General features: G+C 42.7%; 1 protein-coding gene across 1 annotated transcript in view; it reads right to left on the bottom strand.

The window, feature by feature from the left end:
* shank2b (SH3 and multiple ankyrin repeat domains 2b) overlaps nt 1-24,926 on the bottom strand; it is a 202,950-nt gene that overhangs the window by 126,113 nt on the left and 51,911 nt on the right. Inside the window, exon 9 of the mRNA XM_086295555.1 lies at nt 15,786-15,852. Within this exon, the coding sequence (XP_086151681.1) occupies nt 15,786-15,852 (67 nt within the window). The remainder of the gene's footprint in view (nt 1-15,785; nt 15,853-24,926) is intronic.

Genomic DNA, 24,926 nt, shown 5'->3' with positions numbered 1-24,926 from the left:
GTTCTTAGTTACATGGTAAGTCAGGATGTGGACTGTATTTCTCTATCCTAATGACACAGTGCTAATCACGCTGGCTGTATTAAAAAAAATACCCCAAATTCTCAACTTTCTTAACCTGTCATTAAAAAGAACTCTAATCTGGCAACATTAGGAGCGTGACATGGTATAATACCAGAGGAGCTGTGAAAGCCAGTTATAAACAAAAATCACTTTTAATAGAACAGAGTTACTAAAATACTACAAAATGCCAGATCAGACCACTGAATGTAATTATGTGAGAAATCATCACTAATGACTAGTTTACCTGTTTGGCATCTACCAAAAAATAAACAAAAATAAAAATCTCCACATAATTACAGTAGTACTGTAATAAATCACACTGATGAATAATGATAATGATAATAATACAATATCAATAAATAAATACAGCACTTTAAGTACGAAAAATATTTCAAAGTGTGAAATAGCTTAACATATAGCCATGATAAATGTATATACTGTCCACTAATGCTATACAAACACAATTTCCAATTCAGATTTTAAGAACTTTTTTAAAATTGAATTTGATCAGGAAAAGTACACAGGGGGTAAACACTGGTTAAAAGGAACTTTCTTTGGCTAATTGTTGCGTCTATAAACCACAGAAAAAAGTGCTAAACATCTATTGTTAGGGGTTCATTTATTTATTTAATCTGACTGTACGAATGTAAGAAAATCCAGCAGTAGTTTTATGCCGAGGGCTGAGTGCTTTTAACTCTTCCTAGAATTTGTTTAGCATGTTCGCTGCATAAATAAAGCTGTACTTTAAACTGGAGTACATTGGTTTAACATGTAAACCAGAAAATACATTTTTATCTGTCTGAAAACTAACATTTTTGCAAAAAAACATAAAAACTGCCTTGTTTCAGGAATCAGTCAGACGCTCTTCATAACTAAAAAAAATTGTATTACTTACATTTTCTCTGTGATTATTTGTCAAATGACTGTGTCGTGGAAAATGACCAGGTTTCTTGTTCATTGTTAAAACTGAAAATCACATTGGAAAAAAATCGTAATTTCTTATGTGATTTCAAACAGTTTGGGCACCAATAAACTGACTTCACTGTGGGATCTTTGTGCACATAAAAATAAGCCCTGATGCATAAACATCAAGTCCCTTCTGCCCTGCATGACTTTTGCCAGCTGACAGTAGATGTCTGTTTTCCTGCAGCACAGACCCTGCTGTGTGTCAGCCAGCTCAGAGGTTTTTGGAAGGATTTCTAAAATTACTTTTTCAGGGCTTTGGCAAAAACTGACTTGTGTTCAGGTGCAGTTTAGGATGGAGCGTGGAAGCAAAAGGACAGCTAAACTAAAACCTGCAGCAAAAGCGAGAATAGATAAGCTTCAAGTGGTTGAGGTGTGCGTGTGGATGTTTGTGGATTTTTAAAAAAATGTTTTGTGTGTTTGCTCAGTGTATGCACCCTGTGGGATTATCACACTGTGGCAGCGGATGGTCTAATATGCCCATCTGCCAATCATTCTTACATAAGCTTACTGCTGTATGGAGAGAGAAATCCACAGAGACCCTCACAATACTTTGTGTAGTTTTTGTCATTTTTAGAATCCGTTTGAAAGAGAACATAACCCGTGGTGAGAAACATTTTCCAGTATTAACACACTGTACTCATTTATTCTTGAGTAACTTGACTGTGTAGCTGAGACTGTTAAGTATTGTCTTTAATACCAGTAAAAATCGATTGTACTGTGCAAACGTCTTGTACTACACATCATTTCTTTCTATTCGGCTTCCAAGGAGCCAGACTTTCTTGTAATGTTTAAAGTGGACTTGAGCTCAGTTTTTCATTATATATCGTTGGATTTGTCTGCTTTTCAGTCTCATTTTCAGTCCAGTCCTTGTACCTGACCATTTTCAGTGGAATGCTTGAAAAGACTTATAACTTAAGACATGAACCACTGAAAATTTCAGGCGCAGATTTAGGCAATAGCAATGTATCTATACACACATAATTTGTCATGTTGTTTCTTTCTTTATTGATATGAAAAAATGACAAAGATTGCTCGAGTTTTACCGGCATAAAACAAGAACTGTAGTGATAGTCAGTGGAGCAGGTCTTATGAAGTGATGAATCAATATGAATAGACGAGAGAGGTACAGCAGAAAGTGTCTACTGAAAACATGGTGGAAACTCTTTCATGGTCTTTGAGCTGCATTTTAGCCAGTGGTGTTTGGGAAGTGCAGTCAGATTTCAATCTAACATGCAATACCATCTGAAAAGCATCTGATTGGTAACAGCTTGATTTTTCACTATGACAGTGATCCCAAACACAGTGCAGATGGAGTAAAAGCAGACCTGGACAGAAAAACACACAATTGCACACAGACTGCATCCCCCCAGAGCCTGGACCTTACAATTTTGAAGCAGTGTGGAATTACGATGACAGAAAGTGGAACAAAAGGCAGCAAACATCCAAAGAAGAGCTTTGAAATGTCCTTCAAGAAGCCTGGACAACTATCTGCAGACTGTTTAATGAAAGCTTGCTTAAAGAGAGTTCAGACTGTGCTAAAGAATAAAGGTGGGCAGATCAAATGCGGACTTTCAAGCTAGTATAAACTATATTTTTGCTCTATGTATAATTGCACATATTTCAACAAATTGCTCCTATTTGTCATTTTCTTAGAAGAAAGAAATGAGGAATTTTAGCACAATAGTGGCTTTTTACAGGCATAGGAAAGGTGATGCGATAGTGCAGCAGTGGACAAGTCGTGGTGGTCAGTTTCTCGAAGGAATTTAATGAAGTGACGACTGTTAAGTCCACTCTATTTGCTACATGATCAAGCTGCAATTTAGACTTTCAGAGGACTTCCTGGTGGATTATACAGTGCAGGAAAATTATATCCAACTTAGGGTTTTGCTTCCTTCCTGGTTTCTCTTTAGCAGTCTGACTTTTTTTCCTTTTTTGCAATCCAGGAGAAGTAACATTTGAAAGGTGACGTCACGTTAGCTTAATCCTCATAATGACACCAGAAAACCTGGTTTCCCCTTTAGGGCCGTAGCCTTGTGACTAAACTAAACTAAACTAAACTAAACTAAACTAAACTAAAATTAAATTAAATTAAATTAAATTAAATTAAATTTGGGGCCAGGTTTTGTTTGTTTGGTTGGAGGAGGTGGTAAAAGTTGGGTGTAGGTTTAAATTGGGTTAAAACAATTTATTTGTGTTTGGGTCCCTCCCACTGTACTTTTGTTTTTTTTCTATCTTTTGACAGGAGAGACTAGCTGAAGAGACAAAGACCAGGTTTAAATGATGTCAGTAGATCCAGAGCAACAATATCATGGACGGACTTCATTTTAATAATAAGCTGAATAAAAACCTGTCTACAGTGTTGCCAGTACAGGCTTTGAAAAACAGACATTTTTATTCTTGGTAAAATCTAAAGTATCTATGGAAACTGTAAAGATTGACCCGACACTCTGGTATGCTGTATGCTTGCGAGCTGTTTATTGAAGCGCCACACACATGTGGCTCTACGTTTCAGCACACACACTCTCCTCTGGTCTCCGCCTTCACTATATATAAAGGGAGAAACCTCCACCTCTCCCTCCAAGCCTCCTTGGCACCGCCCCCTCGAGCTCACCATCCCACTCCCCCCCTGCAGCTGAGCCAGGGACCACACCACCGCCACAGAAACTTAACTCTGTAAAAAAAATCTATAATAATTTGTTAACTATGATTTGGCAATTTGTTAATTTTGTCACGGCCAGGCGGATCAGCTGCACGCTGATCAGCACGCTCTATCTGTTTGTCTCTCTCTCCTCTTCTCTCTCGCCAGGGCGGAACTCACTGTGGGTTCACGCCCTCGGGTCTCATTAAGATGATCAGCATTTAAGCCAGGAGGTGACTGCTGTTCGTTGCTGGATCGTTGTCTACCACGCGTTAGTGAAGCCAAGCTACTGCAAGTCGAGTTAAGTGTGTTTCCTTTGTGCGTTGTATTTAACCCTGTCTCCCTGTCTACAGAGCTCCCTGGATTTTTCCCCTCATGTGATTCCCGAGTGGGAAGTGTTGGAGTGAGAGCCAGTGATCGTGTGTGTGGATGATATGAAGAACGCGTGCTTTTCCCTTGGACTTCCCTGGAGCCCCTTTTCCCTCACGCAGCGCTTGAGTCTTCCTCCAAACTGTAACAATCCGGTTGTTCAGTGATGACGCGACGAATCCTACTTCCGGGTCTAAAGTAGTCTGCGTTTAATATGGCTTTTGTGTTGTTAACATGTTTAATGTTATGTATTTTCTTCTATTTGATCTCAAAAAGCTCCTAAAACAGTCAGTGATCACTGTTGATCTCCCTCGGCTTTTATTACCACTAATCATTTATTTAAGCTCAGTTTTTAAAACCTTACGATGTAACTACAGCCCAGCCCATGCAGCAGTATATGAATGACTAACCTCGTATTGTGGATGGATTATCTCAGTTGTTCTCCTGGCTGAAGTTTGGTCCTTTTACAGCATCCTGCCATGCGATTACATTTGTTCCTGACCACCGAGAACACTCACGTTAACTTTTATCGAGTGGAAAAAAAGTTAGCTTGTTTATATTATGCTAACATAGCTGTGTCGCTAGCGGTCACGTAGCACATCATTATATACCAGCTAGCCCAACTTCAGTAACCCTACAAACGTCACTGCTGTTTAGTTTTCTGTCTTCATTTATGCTGGAAGTGATAGCAGAGCTGTACGTTTTAATTTGTTTCCAAAACCCCGCAGTCAGGACATGCTATATTGTATTTAGATAGAAGCTAGCGAGCTAACTCCCTGCTAACTTCTAACTCCGTTAAATGTCATAAATTCCGTTTTCATGGATGCCTGGATGTTAAACTCAATTGTTACACCTGGTAGAGCAGAACGCTGATCATTTTATTAAAGATGAAAGACTTTAGACAGTTTTTCAACTCTCAGTAATCCCATAGTGATCGTTTGATATATGGACCTGCAGCGGAGTTTAGACCCAGACACGGCTAGTGACGTCAGACTGAACAACCGGATAACGATCCAGCCATCATGGACTCAGTGGACTCAACCCCCACCCAGCAACCCGTCCTCACTCCGGAGGCAATTCTGGAACGCCACAAACACATGCTACAGCACATTAACCAACAGCTGGCTGCGCTCACCCAAGCCCTCGCTCAACGCATACCGTTGGTAAGCCCACCCTCACCACCTCCGTCTGTTTCTCCTCAGTTACCGGCTCCCGACCCTTCAGCGGCCGCTCCATCTGTTTCCTCCGCGCCGGCTCCCGCTGAGCCTCCGGAGCGATCGTTACCAGCGCCAGAGCCTTTCTCGGGTGAGTTCCATAAATGTGCTGGATTTTTGACCCAGATCACGTTACAATTCCGACAGTTACGAAGAACGTATGAGACTGACGGGGCCAAAATTGCCTTTATTGTTCAACTATTACGTGGGCAGGCATTGAACTGGGCGCAAGCCGTTTTAAGAACAGCCCCTGAGATTTCTTACGAGGACTTCCTCACCAAGTTTAAAAGTGTTTTTGAAAGAGGCACCAGAGCAGAGGCGGCCGCCCACAGATTGTTGAATTTGAAGCAGGGAAGGCGGAGTATGGCGGAGTTTTCGGTCGAGTTCTGGACCTTGGCTGAAGAAACGGTCAAGTAAAGCAAGCAAGCAAACGGTCAATCAAGTATCGGGCAGCATGGAGGAGAGTTAACAGCCCATGCAACTGGGCCGCTCCAGACTGTCGCCCGAGGAGCGGCATCGTCGGTGGAGGGCCGGTGAGTGTTTTTATTGTGGCCACAAGGGCCATATTGCCACGGATTGCCCGTCGTGGCCAAAAGACAGCGCCCGCCAGTAGTGAGGAGTGTATGGGTGGGTGAGGTCTCCTGTTCTCAGTCTCCTCCTCGTCTGATGGTTGCAGTCACGTTAATGATTAGGCTCGAGACTCATTCTCTTGATTGGAGAAAAGAAAGTATTTTGGGGTGGGGGGAAGAATGTCACATGTCCTGTTTAAAAGCCGCCACCCCCGCCATGAACCCACCAACCAATTCAGCGATCTCCGAACCGCCAGATCTGTCCTCCGTGCCGTCTGTTTATCACGTCCTGCCACAGGTGTTTTGTAAGGATAAGGCACGCTCCCTTCCCCCTCACCAGCTGTACGACTGTGGGATTGACCTCCTCCCAGGCGCACCACTTCCGACCAGTAGGTTGTACAGCCTGTCCCAACCTGAGCGTGAGAGCTTAGAGAGATACATCAATGAATCCCTTGCCGCGGGTCTCATTCGTCCCTCGTCCTCACCTGTTGCCGCCTGTTTCTTTTTTGTCACTAAGAAGGACAAGAGTTTATGGCCCTGTATCGACTATCGTGGCCTCAACGCCATCACAGTTAAAAACAAGTATCCCCTCCCTCTGCTGAGTTCCGCGTTCGAGCTTCTCCAGGGGGCCACTATCTTCTCAAAGCTGGACCTGCGCAACGCCTACCATCTGGTGAGAATAAGGGAGGGGGATGAGTGGAAAATGGCTTTCAATACTCACCTGGGCCATTTCGAATATCTTGTAATGCCTTTTGGTCTCAATAATGCACCAGCTGTGTTTCAGGCCCTCGTGAACGACGTTCTTCGGGATTTCATTGACCACTTCGTTTTCGTCTACTTGGATGACATCCTCATCTTCTCCTGCTCCGTCACTGACCACCAACGCCATGTCAGGCAAGTTTCAGCGTCTCCTTGAGAATCGTCTCTTTGTTAAAGGGGAGAAGTGTGAGTTTCATGTCTCAACTGTTTCCTTCCTGGGCCACATCATCGACCAAGGTAACCTCAAAACTGATCCCGCGAAGGTTCAAGCCGTTGTTGACTGGCCGACCCCCTCTAACCGTAAACAGCTTCAAAGCTTTCTGGGGTTTGCGAACTTCTATCGTCGCTTTATTCGCAACTACAGTAAACTTGCCCTGCCTCTGACCCGTCTCACTTCTCCCAAGGTTCCCTTCTGCTGGGATGAACCGGCCCAACAAGCATTCGTTCATCTAAAAGACCGCTTTGCCTCGGCGCCCATCCTCGTCCAACCTGACCTCAACCTGCAGTTCGTTGTAGAGGTGGACGCCTTGGACGCTGGAGTGGGTGCGGTGCTTTCCCAGCAGCATGGTGGTAAGCTTCACCCCTGTGCCTACTTTTCACGCCTTCTCACCTCTGCAGAGAGCAACTATGATGTGGGACCTGCGCTCAAAACAAGAGCGTCCATCAACCACCCTCTGGCCTCCTCCAACCTCTGCCGACTCCGAGCCGCCCCTGGTCACACATTGCTATTGACTTCATCACTGGTCTGCTTGTCTCGTCAGGTAACTCTGTCATTCTCACCATTGTGGACCGTTTCTCCAAAGCTGCTCATTTTGTCGCCCTCCCTAAGCTTCCCACTGCTCTAGAGACCGCCCGGCTACTAACTAACCACGTTTTTCGCCTCCATGGAATCCTCTCGGACATTGTGTCAGACAGAGGACTGCAGTTTACGTCACGTGTCTGGAAGGAGTTCTGCAGTGCCCTCGGAGCTCAGGTCAGTCTCTCCTCTGGTTTCCACCCACAGACCAATGGTCAAACGGAGCGTGCCAACCAGGAGCTCGAAGCAGCTCTCCGGTGCCTGGTGTCCACTAACCAGTCAACTTGGAGCGAGCAACTGTCATGGATTGAGTATGCTCATAACAGCCTTACCTCCTCTGCCACCGGTGTGTCCCCTTTTGAGGCGTCCCTGGGCTATCAACCGCCACTCTTCCCAGTTGTCGAGCACTTTGTTCCCTCTGTCCAACAGCATCTTCGGAGGTGTCGGCGCGCCTGGAGAGTGACTCGGGCTGCCCTTCTCCGCACAGTGGAACGCAACAAGCGCCTGGTGGATCGCCACCGGACCTGCTCCCACCTACCTACACACCTGGACAAAAGGTTTGGGTGTCTACCAGATTCATCCCACTCAGGTCTGAATCCAAGAAACTGTCTCCCACTTTCATCGGTCCCTTTGAAGTCGACTCTGTGATTAACCCTTTCTCTGTCCGTCTTAAACTGCCCCGGAATATGAAAATCCATAACACCTTTCACGTGTCGCAAGTGAAGCCTTGCCTCTCTAGTCCTCTGTGCCCTCCTTCCAGGCCCCCTCCACCCGCCCGGGTCATTGATGGCCACCCGGCTTTCACCATTTCGAGACTCATGGATGTCCGGCGCCGGGGGCGCAGCCTGCAGTGACTCATGGTTTGGGAGGGCTAGGGGATGGAGGAGCGTTCTTGGATCCCGCGGCCCTCCTGGATCGGAATATGGTGCGGGCGTTCTATGTGGCTCACCCTGACAAGCCTGGGGGTCGCCGGGAGGCTCCCGTCGGGGGAGGGGGGTACTGTCACGGCCAGGCGGATCAGCTGCACACTGATCAGCACGCTCTGTTTGTCTCTCTCTCCTCTTCTCTCTCGCCGGGGCGGGAGAGAATGCATGCGTTCTAGCAAATGTGGTATGCAGGGTAGCTTCAGCCACACAACTAATGCTGATCACAAACTGAATCTGAATGTATGGTATGAAAATGAAAATGATTGTCAAGAATCCATTTCTAAGAAAATGCTGCCAAGCTCCCAAATTATACAAGAAATGAACTGAAAATCAGGCAATCAGCAACAGGTTTGATGGAGTGATTAATCCAGATGGAATTATCGATTAAAATCATCTACAGTTGTGTTTTGTGGATGTTTCAGCCAGTGTTGTTGGGGATCTTGAGAAAATTGATGATGATCAGATGTTGATTCACATCCAGTAACATTATTAAAAATGTCTCATGGCAACATCTTCATTAGTCAGTATGAAAGTGGTGCCAAATACCGTGCTGTAGGTGTGATTGCTGTCAACGTGAATTATAATCTAACCAAATCTTTGTTTATCCTTTGCCAGCAGTTTCAGGGTTCCTTCAATGCACTGCTACCCCTGGAAGATGATTAGCATGGTCGCTTCTGTGTCTAGCTTCATGTTTCTCAGAATAGAATCACCAATAACCAGTATAACCACTGATGACAGTGTTTGCCTTGGCAGGTGTGCCACAGAGTGGGGTATTCCAGGGTCTTCTGTTTAGAGCTACACTTTCTCGGTCACCCAGCCAGGCTGATTTCCCCAATCTGCTGGGGAACAGCTAATGGTGGCTATGCCCACACGACTACAGGGGTCTAGCTAACTAAAGGCTATTCCAGAGCTACGTTTTTTGTACAGGTATCAATATTACTAAAGCAGGTTAAGGAACAGCTAGACATTTGACACATCTAACAGGTAAATATGGGAAGGGTGAATAAAGAACCCAAGCTAGTAGTGATTCATTTAACAATTAAGCTAATAGCTATGCCAAGCTAGTTGTTATGTACAGGTTTATAATTAAACAAGCCTCACACACACACACACACACACACACACACACACACACACACACACACACACACACACACACAGTCTCTGTGATCAACATTAAAATGCACTAAATCTGCATATAGCCAGCAAGCGACTCAACATGATACAAGCTGTGCCAGACAAAAGAGGGAGAGCTGGGCTCTGAATGGGCTCCAAGTGTGTGTGTGTGTGTTTGTGTGTGTGTGTTTTAAGTCAAAGAACTTGGGATTAGAGGTTAAGGGAGTAAAACATGGGAATCAAGGATGTGAGTAAAGGATGGAAGCAAAAGATGGGAAGAGTGGGTGTGGCACCAACCTCTGCAGCAGGCTGAACCCATGGTATCCAATCCAGTTGTCCCATCCCAAAGTCCACAGCTCAAGTGTCCCCCAGGAGTTGAAAACAGATAAATACACACCCGAAATCTGAGGCTGACTGACTGGCCAATCCTAGCTACCACTCATAGATGTAGCTGAGCGCTTAAGGTTGAGTAAGAAATGGTGTGAATGAAGGGAAAGAGGTGGGGAGGTAGCAGATGTCAACAGTGCTGAGGTTCTTTGTTAGTAATCCTGCTTCGCTGCCGTGTTTCATTTAGACCTTCACCGGGTCGCTGCTGTGCTCAGGCTGCTCACTGATGGGTGGCATCCATGAGAAGAGGTCAACAATTGCAGGATTACATCTTTAGATTAGATTAGATTTCTCTCTCTCTCCATTCATCTGCCTCTCAACCTCATTTTCCCCTGTTCTCTGTTGTATTTTTATTTATTTATTTTTTGGTTTGTTTGTTCATCTTTTCTCATTTTCTCTAAGGCCCGTTAATCCCTGAGCTATCTGCGCTCTGCACAAACTACTCTAAAGACCAGAGTCACTATCCAAGTGATGCTTAGTGCTCATTTCAGTTGTTGATTTAACCTCATAGCATTCACCCCGTCACCACAACTGTACAGGGTTTGGGTTTTGCTTTAACCAGAGAAACAGTTTCAGAAACTAAAACAAGCTACATTTTTAAAAAAATTTCAGCTTGGGTGTTCCAAACAGGCAAAAACTCGATCAAAGAAGAGACATTGCAGATTAAGATACGATTAAATATATGTTGAAGCTGTAAATGATTTGTGGTTGTTTGCTTCACTTGAAAAGTGAAAATGTCACTTTATCAGGTGTTAAACTGAAGCAGAGTCTGTTGCTTTCACCAATCTGCCGCTCCAGCGTGGCAACTAAGCAACAAAGGTAATAAATAGATAGAGAGATGGCAAGATGGAAAAAAAAAACATGGAATTTGTTCAAAAAATACTTCTTATCATGTTTGAATGTTCGTGAAAAATTGTTCTCATCTTTCTCACCTCCCTCACACGTGAACGCACACACACACACACACACACACACACACACACACACACACACACACACACACACACACACACACAGATGGAGAAATAATGCTATGCCTTTTACACTACATATCTCTATGAAGCCATTTTATGTAATTCCACCTTATCAAGCATTCCAGGCTAAGGATCGCTGCTATATTTGGGTTTGCACAAAGTGAAGGCTCACTCAGCTTTAATATTTTATGTGTGAAAGCACATCGACATTCACTTATGTTGGAATAAATCATTTCCAAAATCAATGTGACAGCAGCGGCTTATTGTGCTGTGACAGTGCATGTAAATATGAACAATACATTGTTTTCTGTTATAGTAAACTATTTGTACATGTCAGATCATGCTGGGGTCATCACTGGTCCAGCTTTTGAGTTTGTTATAGACTTTTGGTTTGAGTTAACTTATGTTCTGCTGCTGTTTCGGTTAATCTTGAGGTCCTTTTTTCCTTTGCCTCTCAGTTTTCATTATTTATTTTCGTACTTTCTGATTTCTTGTTTTATTATGTGAGTGCCCCTCTTGTGTCCTGTCTGTCCCAGTCTTGTCTCTGTGTTGTCCTTTGTCTCTCTGGTCATGCTCCCGTGTCTGTCTGGTCTCTCTGTGTCCTGTTTTGGTGGCTCTCTACGTTCCCTGTCTTGTCTAGTTAATATGTTTGTAGTCCTGTCCCTGTGCTTATCTCTCTGTGTTGTGTCCCTTTGTCTCCCAGTCTGTCCAGTCTCCATGTTTGTTTATCCCAGTTCCAGTCTGTAAAACGCGTGTTAGTCTGAGAGCTCTGGTTCTTCTTCCCAGTGGTGTGGTTAATTTGTGTTAGTGATGTCAACACAGTAACACACACTCCAGAGCAGTTCGTTTATGGTGTGAATCCGACCTCAACCCTAACCAATTATAGAGCTGCTTTTCTTCTAAATGTGGCGAGGTACTCTAGATGTGCAAAGGTCTGCACGAGCTAGCAGCTAGCCATGAAAACAACGTAATTTCTCGGTGCTCTCCAAAAGTCCAGGATACACCACCTGTGTTTACTTTTGTTGCTGTCAACCGAGACACATCTGGTCAGTGAGCGGGCTGAACATTCTCACATGGTTTGTAGTGACACATTGTGTCTCTGCTTCCCTTAGTCGCCCTCCTGCGTCTCCCTCTGTTCTTTGTTGTGTTGTCCCTCATGGTGTGTGTAGTCTCTGTCTGGTTGACCCTGCCCGGCTTTACCTGTTGTGTTTTGCTGCCTTTTTACCAGCAATAAAGCAGTGGTCTTTGGTTTTATAGTCTTTCTGCTGAGTCCTGCATTCCCGGTCCACTCCCTGCCTGTCACTGTCATGTCTTGGACTCTTGCCTCAAAAGGCGTTCAGTGTGAGGATTTTATCCAATACTAATGACTTAATATGCTCACTCCAGTAAATCATGAAATTTCCCCTTTTAAACTCCTGCAAACAAGCAGAGGCTGGTTACAGTCTTTTGTATCTTTTCAGATGTTTAAAGGGAAGCAGTTTTTCCTCTAAACCTCTTAGGCGGCTGGTGGGCCTTTGGAAGTCTTGTGACTCTAGACTGGCAAACTAAGACTACAGTTCTCAAGCTGCATGCACACTGGAACAGATTTTCTTATCACACATTGCTTGAAAACTGACGGCTGGACATTTGAGGCTCTATTTGTCTACGTAACATTCTAATGTATTCACTACAAGATTATATGTCAAACGGCAATATTCTTCCCTCTCATTAGTAGTCGCTTGTCTCAAGTTGAGAAAAGTTTATAGAATAGAATAGAATAGAGTAGAATACGCCTTTATTGTCATTGTACGTGTATAACGAAACTGTGGGTGCTCCACACCAACTGTGCTGGAATAAAATATAAATAGTAGACAGCAGGAATAAATAGCAAACATGAGAAATACAGTACTTTATATACAAAAATAAGAGAAAGTCACACATTAGAGTACAAAATAGTTGCAAAGTGACTGGAAGTAGTGCAAAGAAAAGACTTGGTCTGCATAGCGTCCGTGTGTGAGTGGCCTGAGTGATTCAGGTTACTCAGACCATGGCTTCAGTTTATGCTAACAGTTCAAATGGCCCAGGGGAAGAAGCTGTCTGTGAGTCTGGAGGTGTGGGGTCTGATTAACCTGAGGTTCTGAGCAGAGGGCAGCGGGTCAAACAGGTGGTGAGCGGGGTGCAAGTGGTCACGTATGAACGTCCTGGTTCTCCTGTGACACAAGGATTGGCCTCCAGGGGTGGCAGAGGGCAGCCAATGTGTTAAGTACCTTCTGTGTAGCCTTCCGGTTCTCAGTAGTGCCCCCTGCGTACCAAACACCCAGTCAGCAGGAGAGCACGCTCTCCACTGAGGAGCGGTAGAAGGCCAGCAGCAGCTTCCGGTCCAGGTTTTTCTACCTCAGGATACGGAGGAAGTGCCAATGCTGGGCCTTCTTTACCAGGGCGATGGTGTTGTGTGTCAAGGTGAAATCAATGGAGATGTGGGTGTCCAGAAACCTGAGGGTGGAGACAGATTCCACCCATTCTCCATTTATAATGAGAGGGGAGTGGACCTGTCTGTGTCTCCTGAAGTCCACAACGAGTTGTTTTGTTTTACGGACGTTCAGCGTCAGGTTATTTTCTGAGCACCAGCAGGACAAGTTCTCTACTATGCTGTCTCATCTCCATCAGAGATGAGCCCAACCACAGTGATGTCATCGACATACTTGATGATGACGTTAGTTGGGTGGGTTGGTGTACAGTCGTAGATGTACAGGGCATACAGAACAAGGGGCAGGCGGCAGGGGGGATGTTAAGGTGGTCCAGTTTGGTTGTGAAAAGTCTGGGATTCTGGTGCTGATTGCTGAGCTGTAGTCCATGAAGAACCTCCTCACGCAGCTCTTCCTGTTCTCCAGGTGGTTAAGCGCTCTTACTATCCGCTCTTAGCACTTAATGACTACAGACACGAGGGTTATAGATTAATAGTCATTGACGCTGCCTATACCAGTCTTTTTGGGTATGGGAATGATGACAGAGGCTTTCAGACAGGTGAGAGCGGTGGCATGAGTCAGGGAGAGGTTGAACAGCCTGGTGAGGATCCCTGCCAGCTGTTCAAAGCAGGCTTTAACCACAGCTCCTGGGAGGCCGTCAGGGCCAGCAGCGCTCCTAGGGTTCACCGCTCTCATTGTTTTCACCAACTTCCCATCTCCAGCAGTTATTTAACATGTCGATGAGTGTGATTCATTTTCTGCGGTTTCTGGTCACCTCATTGCTACAAATCCTCTCCAGCGTGAACACAGCTTCAGGCTGTTACTCCCAGTGTTTTGTAGTAGGTTTGGTGAAGTCTACGTTTTACTGTGGCTATAATTGACCTATTTCTGCTTCTTTTGCAAAGGTTTATTTAAATATTTAACACAAACTCTACGTTTATGTTTGAGTTATTTTGAGTTATTAGTCTTTTGATTATTTACTTGTTTAGTTTTTTTTTGCATGATTTTTCATTTCACTATAATAAACTGTGATAGTACCATATTTGCTAATAAAATAAACTGGACACATCATCTTGACTTTGAATGTAAAGCTTATAATATTTGGATTAATATTAGCAATTTAAATCTGATACAGAAATGATGTCGTCTTTGTTTCTATAAAATTAAAAAAGCATGTTTGTTTGCATTCAGAGACAGCATGTGCTGTAGCGGATGGTTTATTACGAGGATGCTTTTAGTGGGATTTTCACTCACTCTTTGTGGGAGAAAACTGTAGGCATAGCATTTGGGTTTTAGATGTTGCTATTAACCAGCAGCTCTTTTGAGCTCCATTAGTGGTCTAAATGCATCAGTTAGCTGAAGTACCGTACAAAGACAGCAAATCTGTAGCAATTACACCGCTATAGACACAGAGTAATGCCAGCAATGGAATTGATTTCAAAATCCTGCTCCTCACATACAAGGTCTTAAATAATCAGGCCCCATCTTATCTTAATGACCTTGTAGTACCATATCACCCTATTAGAGCACTTCGCTCTCGCTCTGCAGGCCTACTTGTTGTTCCTAGAGTATTTAAAAGTAGAATGGGAGGCAGAGCCTTCAGTTTTCAGGCCCCTCTTCTGTGGAACCAGCTTCCAGTTTGGATTCAGGAGACAGACACTATCTCTACTTTCAAGATTAGGCTTAAAACTTTCCTTTTTGCTAAAGCATATAGTTAGGGCTGGACCAGGTGACCCTGAATCCTCCCTTAGTTATGCTGCAATAGATGTAGGCTGCCGGGGGATTCCCATGATGCATTTAGTTTTTCTTTCCAGTCACCTTTCTCACTCACTATGTGTTAATAGACCTCTCTGCATCGAATCATATCTGTTATTAACCTCTGTCTCTCTTCCACAGCATGTCTTTATCCTGTCTTCCTTCTCTCACCCCAACCAATCACAGCAGATGGCCCCGCCCCTCCCTGAGCCTGGTTCTGCCGGAGGTTTCTTCCTGTTAAAAGGGAGTTTTTCCTTCCCACTGTTGCCAAACTGCTTGCTCATAGGGGGTCATATGATTGTTGGGTTTTTTGCTGTATGTATTATTGTAGTGTCTACCTTACAACCTTATGTTGTGATTTGGCGCTGTATAAATAATATTGAATTGAATCTTAGAATAGTAAATATATATAAAATAAAGAAATCTTACAAGCTAAAATAATCACAATCAGAGTAAAATAAAAGTTAAACCCATATACCGGGTTTATCAAATGCTAGCACACAGATTATTTAACACCTCTAAACTGACCAGATTTGATCCAGGAAAAGCTTCCCTGGACCAAAGTATTGATCCTTTGTGTTGGCTCAAACAGCCCAGGATTGTCCTGACATAAACGTACACTTTCATCCCTTTGGCAGTCATCTTGTAATCCAGTGGAAGGGATTATTGCAATAAGTCATTTAGGAGGATCTAACCAAATGTGAGGATTTGAAATGTATCCCAAGAGAGATTCGGGAATATGCACTTGGTGACTGAAGAAAAATAGATGCGGTTGGACTGAGGAGAAGAAAATATGCTTCTTTGTTACTCACCTATATCAGACTCTTTGTGGTTCTTGATGAGCTCAGCAAGCTCAAAGTTTCCAGCAATAATGGCAACCTAGTGAGAGAAACAGCCAAGCACAGACACGACAGAGAGTGAGTGTGAGACGGAGAAAAAGAAACACAAGAATTTACACATGGATTTTTTTAAAACAAAAGTAGCCTTTTGTGAACTGCTCTGAGAAACAAATCGTGAAAATGAAGCAACTACATGACGATAAACTAACTGACATTTTGGTCCTTTGTGAAAAAAAGCAATGCAAATTAGCCATATGGTGTGATCTTAGGAGCTTTCTTATTGGTTAATGTTTTCTTTCCTTTCTTTTCCATTTGAAAGACAGATAAATAGTTCATTTATAAATATATATTCATTATCCTTCTTTTTACTCTCCAATAAATTATCAAGTAATAAATTACTTTATTAATGACTAAACATAAGAATGCTTTCTTTCACTCCTGGCCTTCCATGCAACATGAGGCTCTTACAGAATAATTCACAAGGGAACCACAAATGATTGTCTCTAAAAGCAAGAACACATAACAGAAGAAAATTACAAAAGTGCAAGCAGGAAAAAGCGTTAATCACAATAATGAGAGTCTTTTTTTCCCTTCAAATTGGCAAGATCAAGCTGGAGAAGCCTGGAATCTACTTACCTATTACACACATACACTGATCAGACATAACATTGTGTCCATTGAAAGGAAATAACACCGATTACCTGTTTATTATGTCACCTGTAAGTAGTTAGGGTACACACGGAGCAAGTGAAGAGCTGTTCCCAAAGTTGATGTGTTAGAAGGAGGAAAACTGGGCAAGTTTGAGTTTGAGATGGCTAGACGACTAGATCAGAAAAGTGCAGATCTGTGGAGTGGTCCCAGTCTGCAGTGGATAGCATCTATAAAAAGTGGTCCAAGGAAGGAACAATGGTGAACCAGTGGCAGGGTCAAGGCTTGCTGATGCATGTGGTGAGCAAAGGCTTCCTGTGTGGTCGGATAAAACAGATGAGCAACTGTGGCTCAAACTGCCTCAAAGTTAAAGCTCGTTCTGATAGAAAGGTATGAGAAATCACCGTGGATTGGGGCTGCATAGCCGCAGCGCGGTCGGGGTGCCCATGCGACCGCACTCCATTGCTGAAAGCACCAACAATGGGAGCATCACATGTGAGCATCAGGACTGGACCATGGGGCAATGGAAGAAGGTGGCCTACTCTGATGAACCACGTTTTCTTTTACATTTTTTGGCTGGCCAGATGCATGTGCGTCACTTACCTTGGGAACACCTGGCACCAGGATGCTCTGTTGGGAAATCTTGGGTCCTGCCATGTATGTGGACGTTACTTTGACACATAACATCTGCGTAAGCATTGTTGAAGACCATGTTGATCCTTTCACTGGAAAGGTATTCCCTGATGGCAGGATAATGTATCCTGCCACAAAGCAAAAATACTTTGGCGATGGTTTGAAGAGTACAGGGTGGGCCATTTATATGGATACACCGTAATAACATGGGAATGGTTGGTGATATTAAAGTCCTGTTTGTGGCACATTAGTATATGTGAGGGGGCAAACTCCTCAAGATGGGTGGTGACCATGGTGGCCATTTAGAAGTCGGCCATCTTGGATCCAACTTTTGTTTTTTCAATAGGAAGAGGGCCATGTGACACATCAAACCTATTGGTAATGTCACAAGAAAAACAATGGTGTGCTTGGTTTCAACGTAACTTTATTCTTTCATGAATTATTTACAAGTTTCTCTTTGTTCACAGCCACTGACATGTCGAAGAGGTTAACACGTGAGGAGCGGATGGAAATTGTGTTGATATCTGGTGAACGCAGTAACCGGGTCATTGCAGCAGATTTCAATGCAAGACACCCAACGAGACCACCCATCTCCCATGCTACAGTCAGCAAACTGCTTGCTAAGTTTCGTGAAACTGGTTCAGTGTTGGATTTGCCAAAATGTGGACGCAAGAAAACTGTCACTAATGAAGAAACATCAGTGGCTGTCCTAGCTTCATTCGGCAAGAGCCCACAGCGTAGCACTCGCCGCATGTCACTGGAGAGTGGCATTAGTCGAACATCCCTTCAGCGGATATTAGCTACTCACAAATGGCACCCTTACAAACTCCAGCTACTGCAGCATCTCAACGAGGATGACCCAGATCGGCGCACAGAATTTGCAGAATGGGCAAAACACTTTTATGTGAATGGTGACGTTAACAAACAAAACCACCGCTATTGGTCTGACACTAACCCACATTGGATGGATCCCTCCAAGACTGTTGGAACAACAAAAGTGATGGTTTGGTGTGGTATATGGGGTACAACGATAGTGGGTCCATTCTTCATCAATGGAAACCTTAAGGCCACTGGATATTTGAAATTGCTACATGATGATGTGTTTCCCTCTTTATGCACTGAAGCTGGCATGTTCCCTGAGTTTTTCCAGCAAGATGGTGCACCACCACATTATGGGTGCAGGTCCGAGCATTCCTAGATGAACAGTTTCCTGGAAAGTGGATTGGTCGTCGTGGGCCAGTTAAATGGCCCCCAAGGTCTCCCGATCTGACCCCCTTAGACTTTTGTCTTTGGGGTCATCTGAAGGCAATTGTCTATGGTGTGAAGATACGAGATGTGCAGCACCTGAAACTACGGATACTGGATGCCTGTGCTGGCATTTCTCCTGCGGTGTTGCTATCAGTGTGTGAAGAGTGGGAGAAGAGGGTTGCATTGACAATCCAACACAATGGGCAGCACATTGAACACATTTTATAAGTGGTCAGAAACTTGTACCAAGCACACCATTGTTTTTCTTGTGACATTACCAATAACTTGTGTCACATGGCCCTCTTCCTATTGAAAAAACAAAAGTTGTATCCAAGATAGCCGACTTCTAAATGGCCACCATGGTCACCACCCATCTTGAGGAGTTTGCCCCCTCACATATACTAATGTGCCACAAACAGGACTCACCAACCATTCCCATGTTATTACGGTGTATCCATATAAATGGCCCACCCTGTACAACAATGAGTTTGAGATGTTGACTTGACCTCCAAATTCCTCAGATCTCAATTTAATTGAGCATCAGATACCAGAGCACACCTTTAGTGGAGGTCTAGTGGAGTCCATGCCTCCACAAGTCGAGGCCGGTTTGGCAGAAAAAGGGGGACGAACAATATTAGGAAGGGGATCATAATATTATGTCTGATCAGTATACGTACATATTTCAAGTCAATATTTACTTAATACCTGTCCATAAGTCCCGTTTGTGGTTCTCTTGATGCATTTACTGTTAAAAATGGAAAGCTAAAGCTACAACTGAAATGAGACTTTTTTGAAATTTTATCATGTAAGGCACAAGCACTAGCTCCATGAGTTGTCATTTGTGGTGATGAGACATCCTGGCCATAACCCTATCTTATTTTGGGCGGGAAAAAACCAAAAAGGCTGACACCCAGTGTTAAAATATTGTGATTTTTAATTTTCTGACCATGTGAGAATTAGGTAGTTCTGTCAATCCGAAAACTTGACTGAAGCACTAACTCTAAATCTTCAGCATTCCTACTTAAGGTGGCTCAGAGCTCGGAGGGTTAAAAGAAAAAAAAACACCGATTGCACCATTACTCATGGAAACGGAAGGTAGAGTTTTGGAGAAGTGACGTGAACCACATATTGTAACATTTTTGTGTATTTATCTTAATTGCTTTAATGTTTAGATAATACAACAAACTGTCAAGCCCACAAATTAATATTGACCTTCATTCTTCAAACTGACAAATATGAAGTGTGATTGAAAGTTCTCAGAATTGATCCATAAAAATCAAACACCTTATCCAACTTACATTTGGCTGATCTTCAAGTCAGTTTCAGGCATCTGCACAGATATCGGTTTCTGTTCACACTGGTCTTCAGTAACTGTTCCTTACAAACTTTCTGACTTGCCCTCTTCAGTGAAAAATAGTCCTTCAGTTTAGTTGCTCTTTAGGTTGTACAATCTCTTTTTCTTCTTCTATTTTTTTTGGTTTTCCCCCTTTGTCTTCTTAGCTGAGAGCATTTGACTCCTGCATTTTTGTTCTAGATACACTTTCAGTGGCTCTGCGTACATAATGACTCATTATTCAAAATAAAAGCTGACAATTCTTGTTGTGCAAATGCCACTTACATACTTTCATTTAGACTGCCATCCTTCAAAAATAAATATTTCATTTGATAATAATTAATGTTCAGGTTCATAGTTGGGGTCCTAACTTACCTACAATACTGGAAAAGCTTTTCATTTCTTTTTAACTCTTATCTTGTCAACAAGTAATTAACTGGTGACCCGGTGGATGGCATAACATCATGGTGTCTTGCACTATTTTCTTCTAATGTCTTGCTCTTATTCTTTGTATATTACAGTCACTTCAATCGTTCAAATCAGTGGACTTCATTACACAGAAGTGTGATCTGTATGTGGCCACCAGAGGGCAGTAACGCGATTTCTTGCTGAGCTGGTTAAACAGGTTGTTACACTGTCAGTGACCCAGATCGTGCTGCCTGTTATCGTGCTGTTGCTTACAGTCAGCTCTGCAGGCACAGTGCTTGCTGAGTGCTACAGGTTTACAGTACAGCTGGAGTCAAGCTCACGGCAGTAAAAATAGTCAGATTCATTTTCCCGCTGCACATATGCACACACACACACACACGCACACGCGCGCGCGCGCACACACACACACACATGCACACACACTTCATGAGAAGCCTAGAAGCATTATATAAGTGTGCCTCCTCTGATTCTGAGAACAAATATTCAGTAAAGAAGAGAAGAGTGAGCATGTGTATTATCAAAGCATTGCTGGCTTAAGTAGTAAACTGTGCTCCTTTTTTGTTCTTTATATATATATGAATCAAAAAAGAGCATTTTTGAGACACACTTAGGAATTTCAAAAGGAAATCTTTTACACCACTTTGACTCCTTTTCACATTTCTGTTATCAACCTGCATTCAGATACAAAAGGGAAAAATGCTTGCTTTTAAATAAGATGTGAGTCACTGAATGTAAATTTAGGCTCATATTTTTGGTAACAAATGTGATGTTTCCTGTTAAGGAGATGGGGGAGGGGGTGCTGAATGCTGGCTGGATTGCCCACTCATTCTGAGGATCTCCCAGAGCGCATGCCACAAACTGTGACAAATCTATCAAAGCCTGTTCTTGAGGAGAAACTGTTGGATGGGAAGAGATGAGGCAAAGAAAAGAGATGAAGACGTCATTTCAACTATGACCTAGAATGAGGTAGCCAAACCTAATGTATTTGTAAGATGTTTGAAGCACTGAGACATGTACTGCCCATCAGCAATGTAATAATAGGATAAAATATGTCCCCCCTAAAACCTCTGTCTTATTGGTTTTTCTTTATCAATAAATGATCAGCTGTTTGGAACAGCATATGTTCCTTGTTTCCATTTAGGCTTTTAGGTAATTTCAAGGTCAAAAGATCTTTTAGCATCTAGGTTAAAATGTGAGGTTAGAATCACTTATTGAAAGCTTTGAAAGTCTAGAGTGACATTAATGTTTCTGACCTGATTCCCACTGTAATATAGTCATACAGTCCCATCACCTGTATTTACACATTTACACCTCTGCTAATTACTATTTAAATTCTGGTTTGCTAATGGAATCAAGTGGCTCTGGGAATAATTTATTTTCATTTATTCAGCTACACTGAGAGTTAAACATACAATACACACTTCTTTCAGCATCTTCAAATAAGACACTTTACTCAGCATTTCGTTTCCAACACAAATTTTCCTCCAGAATCTCAAATTAATAGCTTTTAATTGATACTTTGATACTTAATACCTAAGCCCAGCTTATATAATCAGTGGAAAAAGGGCAGCAATCGCCCAAAGAGTCCAAAGCTCACCAGAACATAGTTGCTTTTGACCAGCAATACTAACCAAGCTATTGCTGCACATGGACCAAAAAGCTACTATAAATGGGCCTGAACAAAACTACAAACAAAGGCAGAAAACAACAAAGACTAAACTAACAAAACATAAGCTGGGAAAAGGCTAAAAAACAAGTACAAAGAAACGAACTAAGAAACGAGCTCTGAAAAAACACCCAAATGACGTGGAGGTAAAGGAGTGTCATTAGGAGGGGTTGATCTGTATGAACACAAACGGTCAACTTATTTCTGGAGGTATGGATGCTCGTGCTCCTCAACATTTCCTGAAAAACATATTAAACAAAAATGATAAATTGCTTCAAGCTCACGTTCATGTGTGAACACTCAAGTCAGGCACTCTGAGCCAATGAGTCATGGCTCTGGGAGACACGAAGACAAACACTTTTTGCACCTCTTGCATGTTGTGCAATAAACTGCACTGGGAATCTTCAGACGTGACCTTGTTTTATGTCATCGGCAGTTATAGGAGCTTGTAGTTCTTTGTTCTCCGCTGATACTGGTCAGAGGTAGTCACAATGACTTCTGTGTGTCCAAGATGTAACAGTGGTACCCAGTCACCATCACACTGTTGCATTTCATTTGCTGGTTTCCACTGAGTAGGATAACAAATTCACTTTTCAAAAGCTATTTTTCAAAAACAAACGCAAAAGATTTTCTTGGATTCTAGAAAATATTTAATGTCTATAACATAGCAACAGCACTGTAACATATAAACAGCTAAATGTGTTATGAATAACGTTGAGATCACACAAACATGATTTCTGAAATGTTGCTAAAGTTGATGTTTTCCCTTTTCCCAACTGCACCTGAGCTTGTGTTTGTTGGCTCAGTGACCTTAGCTCCTTTTTGCTTCCATCGTGGAAAGTGAAAGTCTCCAAACTAACTGGGCGCTCATTCACTTCACAGGTACAGGTCCAGCATTTTACAACACACCAGCTCAACATTTTGATAAGTTTCCAAATATTCACAATTTACCTTCAGACCCCAAAGCAACATCTGCCTTCCATTATCAAGCTGAACTTGAACAACAACCCCATAATGCATTGCGTTGGTGATGGCATGACCCTGAGCTTTACTGGGGATTTATTTATTTATTTTTTGTTTTTACTGTTGATTTATGCTTTAGTGGGAATTCTATTGAAGCAAAATCTATCTACATCGTAACCTGATGGATCTACGCGCCAGTATTCTGAATGTCCTGTTCAGTAATGTCAATTCCTCCTGTGCATTTCTGCCATTTTGCCACAGTTTTTGAATTGATGAGTGACAGAATGGCAATCATCCTCTTCATATAAGGAATGATAATCACGGCATCAATATAAGGACCCACAAATGTCAGTAAAGTCCTGGAAGTAGATCATCATCATCTGTCGCGAAGGATACATCTGGCACAAAGTGGGCCTTTAAAACCCAAACAGGAGATATAGAGGAGGTGTAAACAATTGTTTAGCATTGTTTATACTGTAAATGCTATTTATGTTACAGGCTACATTTCGAGTGGCTCTGTACTGTTTATTTTAGACCCTTGGAGAAACCCAGAGTTAAGGAAGCTACAGATTTGGAATGGGATTAGCAAAAGCTAGTCTAAAATGGAGCTTACAGAATCCAACAGAAGACAGTTTCAAGTTTAACTGTGATCACAAACCAGGTACCAAACAAGCTACATGGAGTCACAATTTATCTCTCATTATCATTCTACCACCCACTATCACCACCACTACTGCCATCACCACCATCACCACCCCCACATCGATTCTTTTCCTGTTCTCCCATGGTTGTCATGGAGACAAATGGTTGTGTATAACACAGAAGTAACCGGGGTGGGGGTGGGAAGGATGTGGAGCCACTTAAAGCCGAGTGGAAATCAAGGCAACGGGTCGACCAGACCAAAAGAAAGAGATGGTGGAAGGACACCAGAAAAGGAAAATCAATCAAAACAATCACTGAAACACAAAAGTCCAAACAGGAAGGAGAAAGGATTCGATCTACACTGCCCTTCAATTTTAAATTTAGTCATTCCCCAGCACTGAGTAATTTGAGGGCCCAAACTTTTCTTTATGCGTTTACATTTTGCCTTCATTTTCTTCCCATAGAGTTAGTTTAAATAGACTCAAAGTGAAATGTCAAAAATATGACCTAATAAAGTGAAATTAATTAGTGCAGTGTTTTAATTGATCCAAAATAAATTAAAGGTCTCTAAAAATGACAATATTATTCAGGAACTACTTTAACAAATTTCCTTTTTTCTTTCGATAAGTCAGTCTGTCCTATAGGTTAGCCTATTGACCGCAGACTGATCACTGATATCTGGGCCAAGACGTCCACTTTCATTCATCATTCATTGATTACAGATGGAGTAAAAAAGATCAGATCCACATGGTCTTCAGATGCAATTTGGTGAATGTGACTCCTCGTTTTAGCTGCATGCAATTAAAGCCTGCTAGAATGTGACTGATCAATAGAACGTATAATGCTAAGACAGATGCATTGATGTTTGCATCCAACTCCATCCAGACTAATAGTAACAATATGTTGTTAATGTTAGTCTGCTTGTAGTAAAACGTTATTGGACTTCACATGTTTTTACTTTCAACATACTAAAGCCTGGTTTTAAATAGTTTCACCCCTCAGGACGCCTCTCACAGTTTTCCATGGTGGCTTGCTTTTAGAAAACCCATCTAGAAAGCTGTTGGCCATATGTAGGCACGCCTGCCCGGGGTTTGCCCTGTCCACACAGCCCCACAGTTCATCCACACCTATCCATCGTGTGCTAACACAGGCATGTTTGCACATTATTTATAATAATTAAAGACCATACAGGGAAGTATGACTATTGTGGAGAAGATGAAACCCCAGAAGATACTTCAGTGTAGTGTCAGAAATATGAGGCTGAGAGAAGGTGATCTATTCGAACCTGAAGTAGGAAGGATTTTTATTGATTTACAGCAAAAGAATTCAGGAAGTGAAAGATATCAGGCCATCGTCCATTTCAAGATTAATTTGTTGGATAGGAGCTGACTCTTTTTCCTTTCAGGACAAATGGCTACACAGTGCAGCAGGTTACATGTTATCCAAACCTACCTGGCCCTGTGTGAAAAGTACTTGTCTCCTAAACCTAATAAATGATTGGGCCAGCCTTGGCAGCTAAAACCGCAATCAAGCGTTCAAGAGAACTGGCATT

This window comes from Aulonocara sp. 'chitande type north' Nkhata Bay, linkage group LG1 (assembly GCF_057382095.1).
Source record: "Aulonocara sp. 'chitande type north' Nkhata Bay isolate Kocher_YH1m ecotype deep benthic linkage group LG1, A_spYH_male_GT1.1, whole genome shotgun sequence".
Classification (NCBI taxonomy): Eukaryota; Metazoa; Chordata; class Actinopteri; order Cichliformes; family Cichlidae; genus Aulonocara; species Aulonocara sp. 'chitande type north' Nkhata Bay.
The sequence above is the reverse complement of the archived record's forward strand: the minus strand, read 5'-3'. Positions and strand labels throughout refer to the sequence as shown.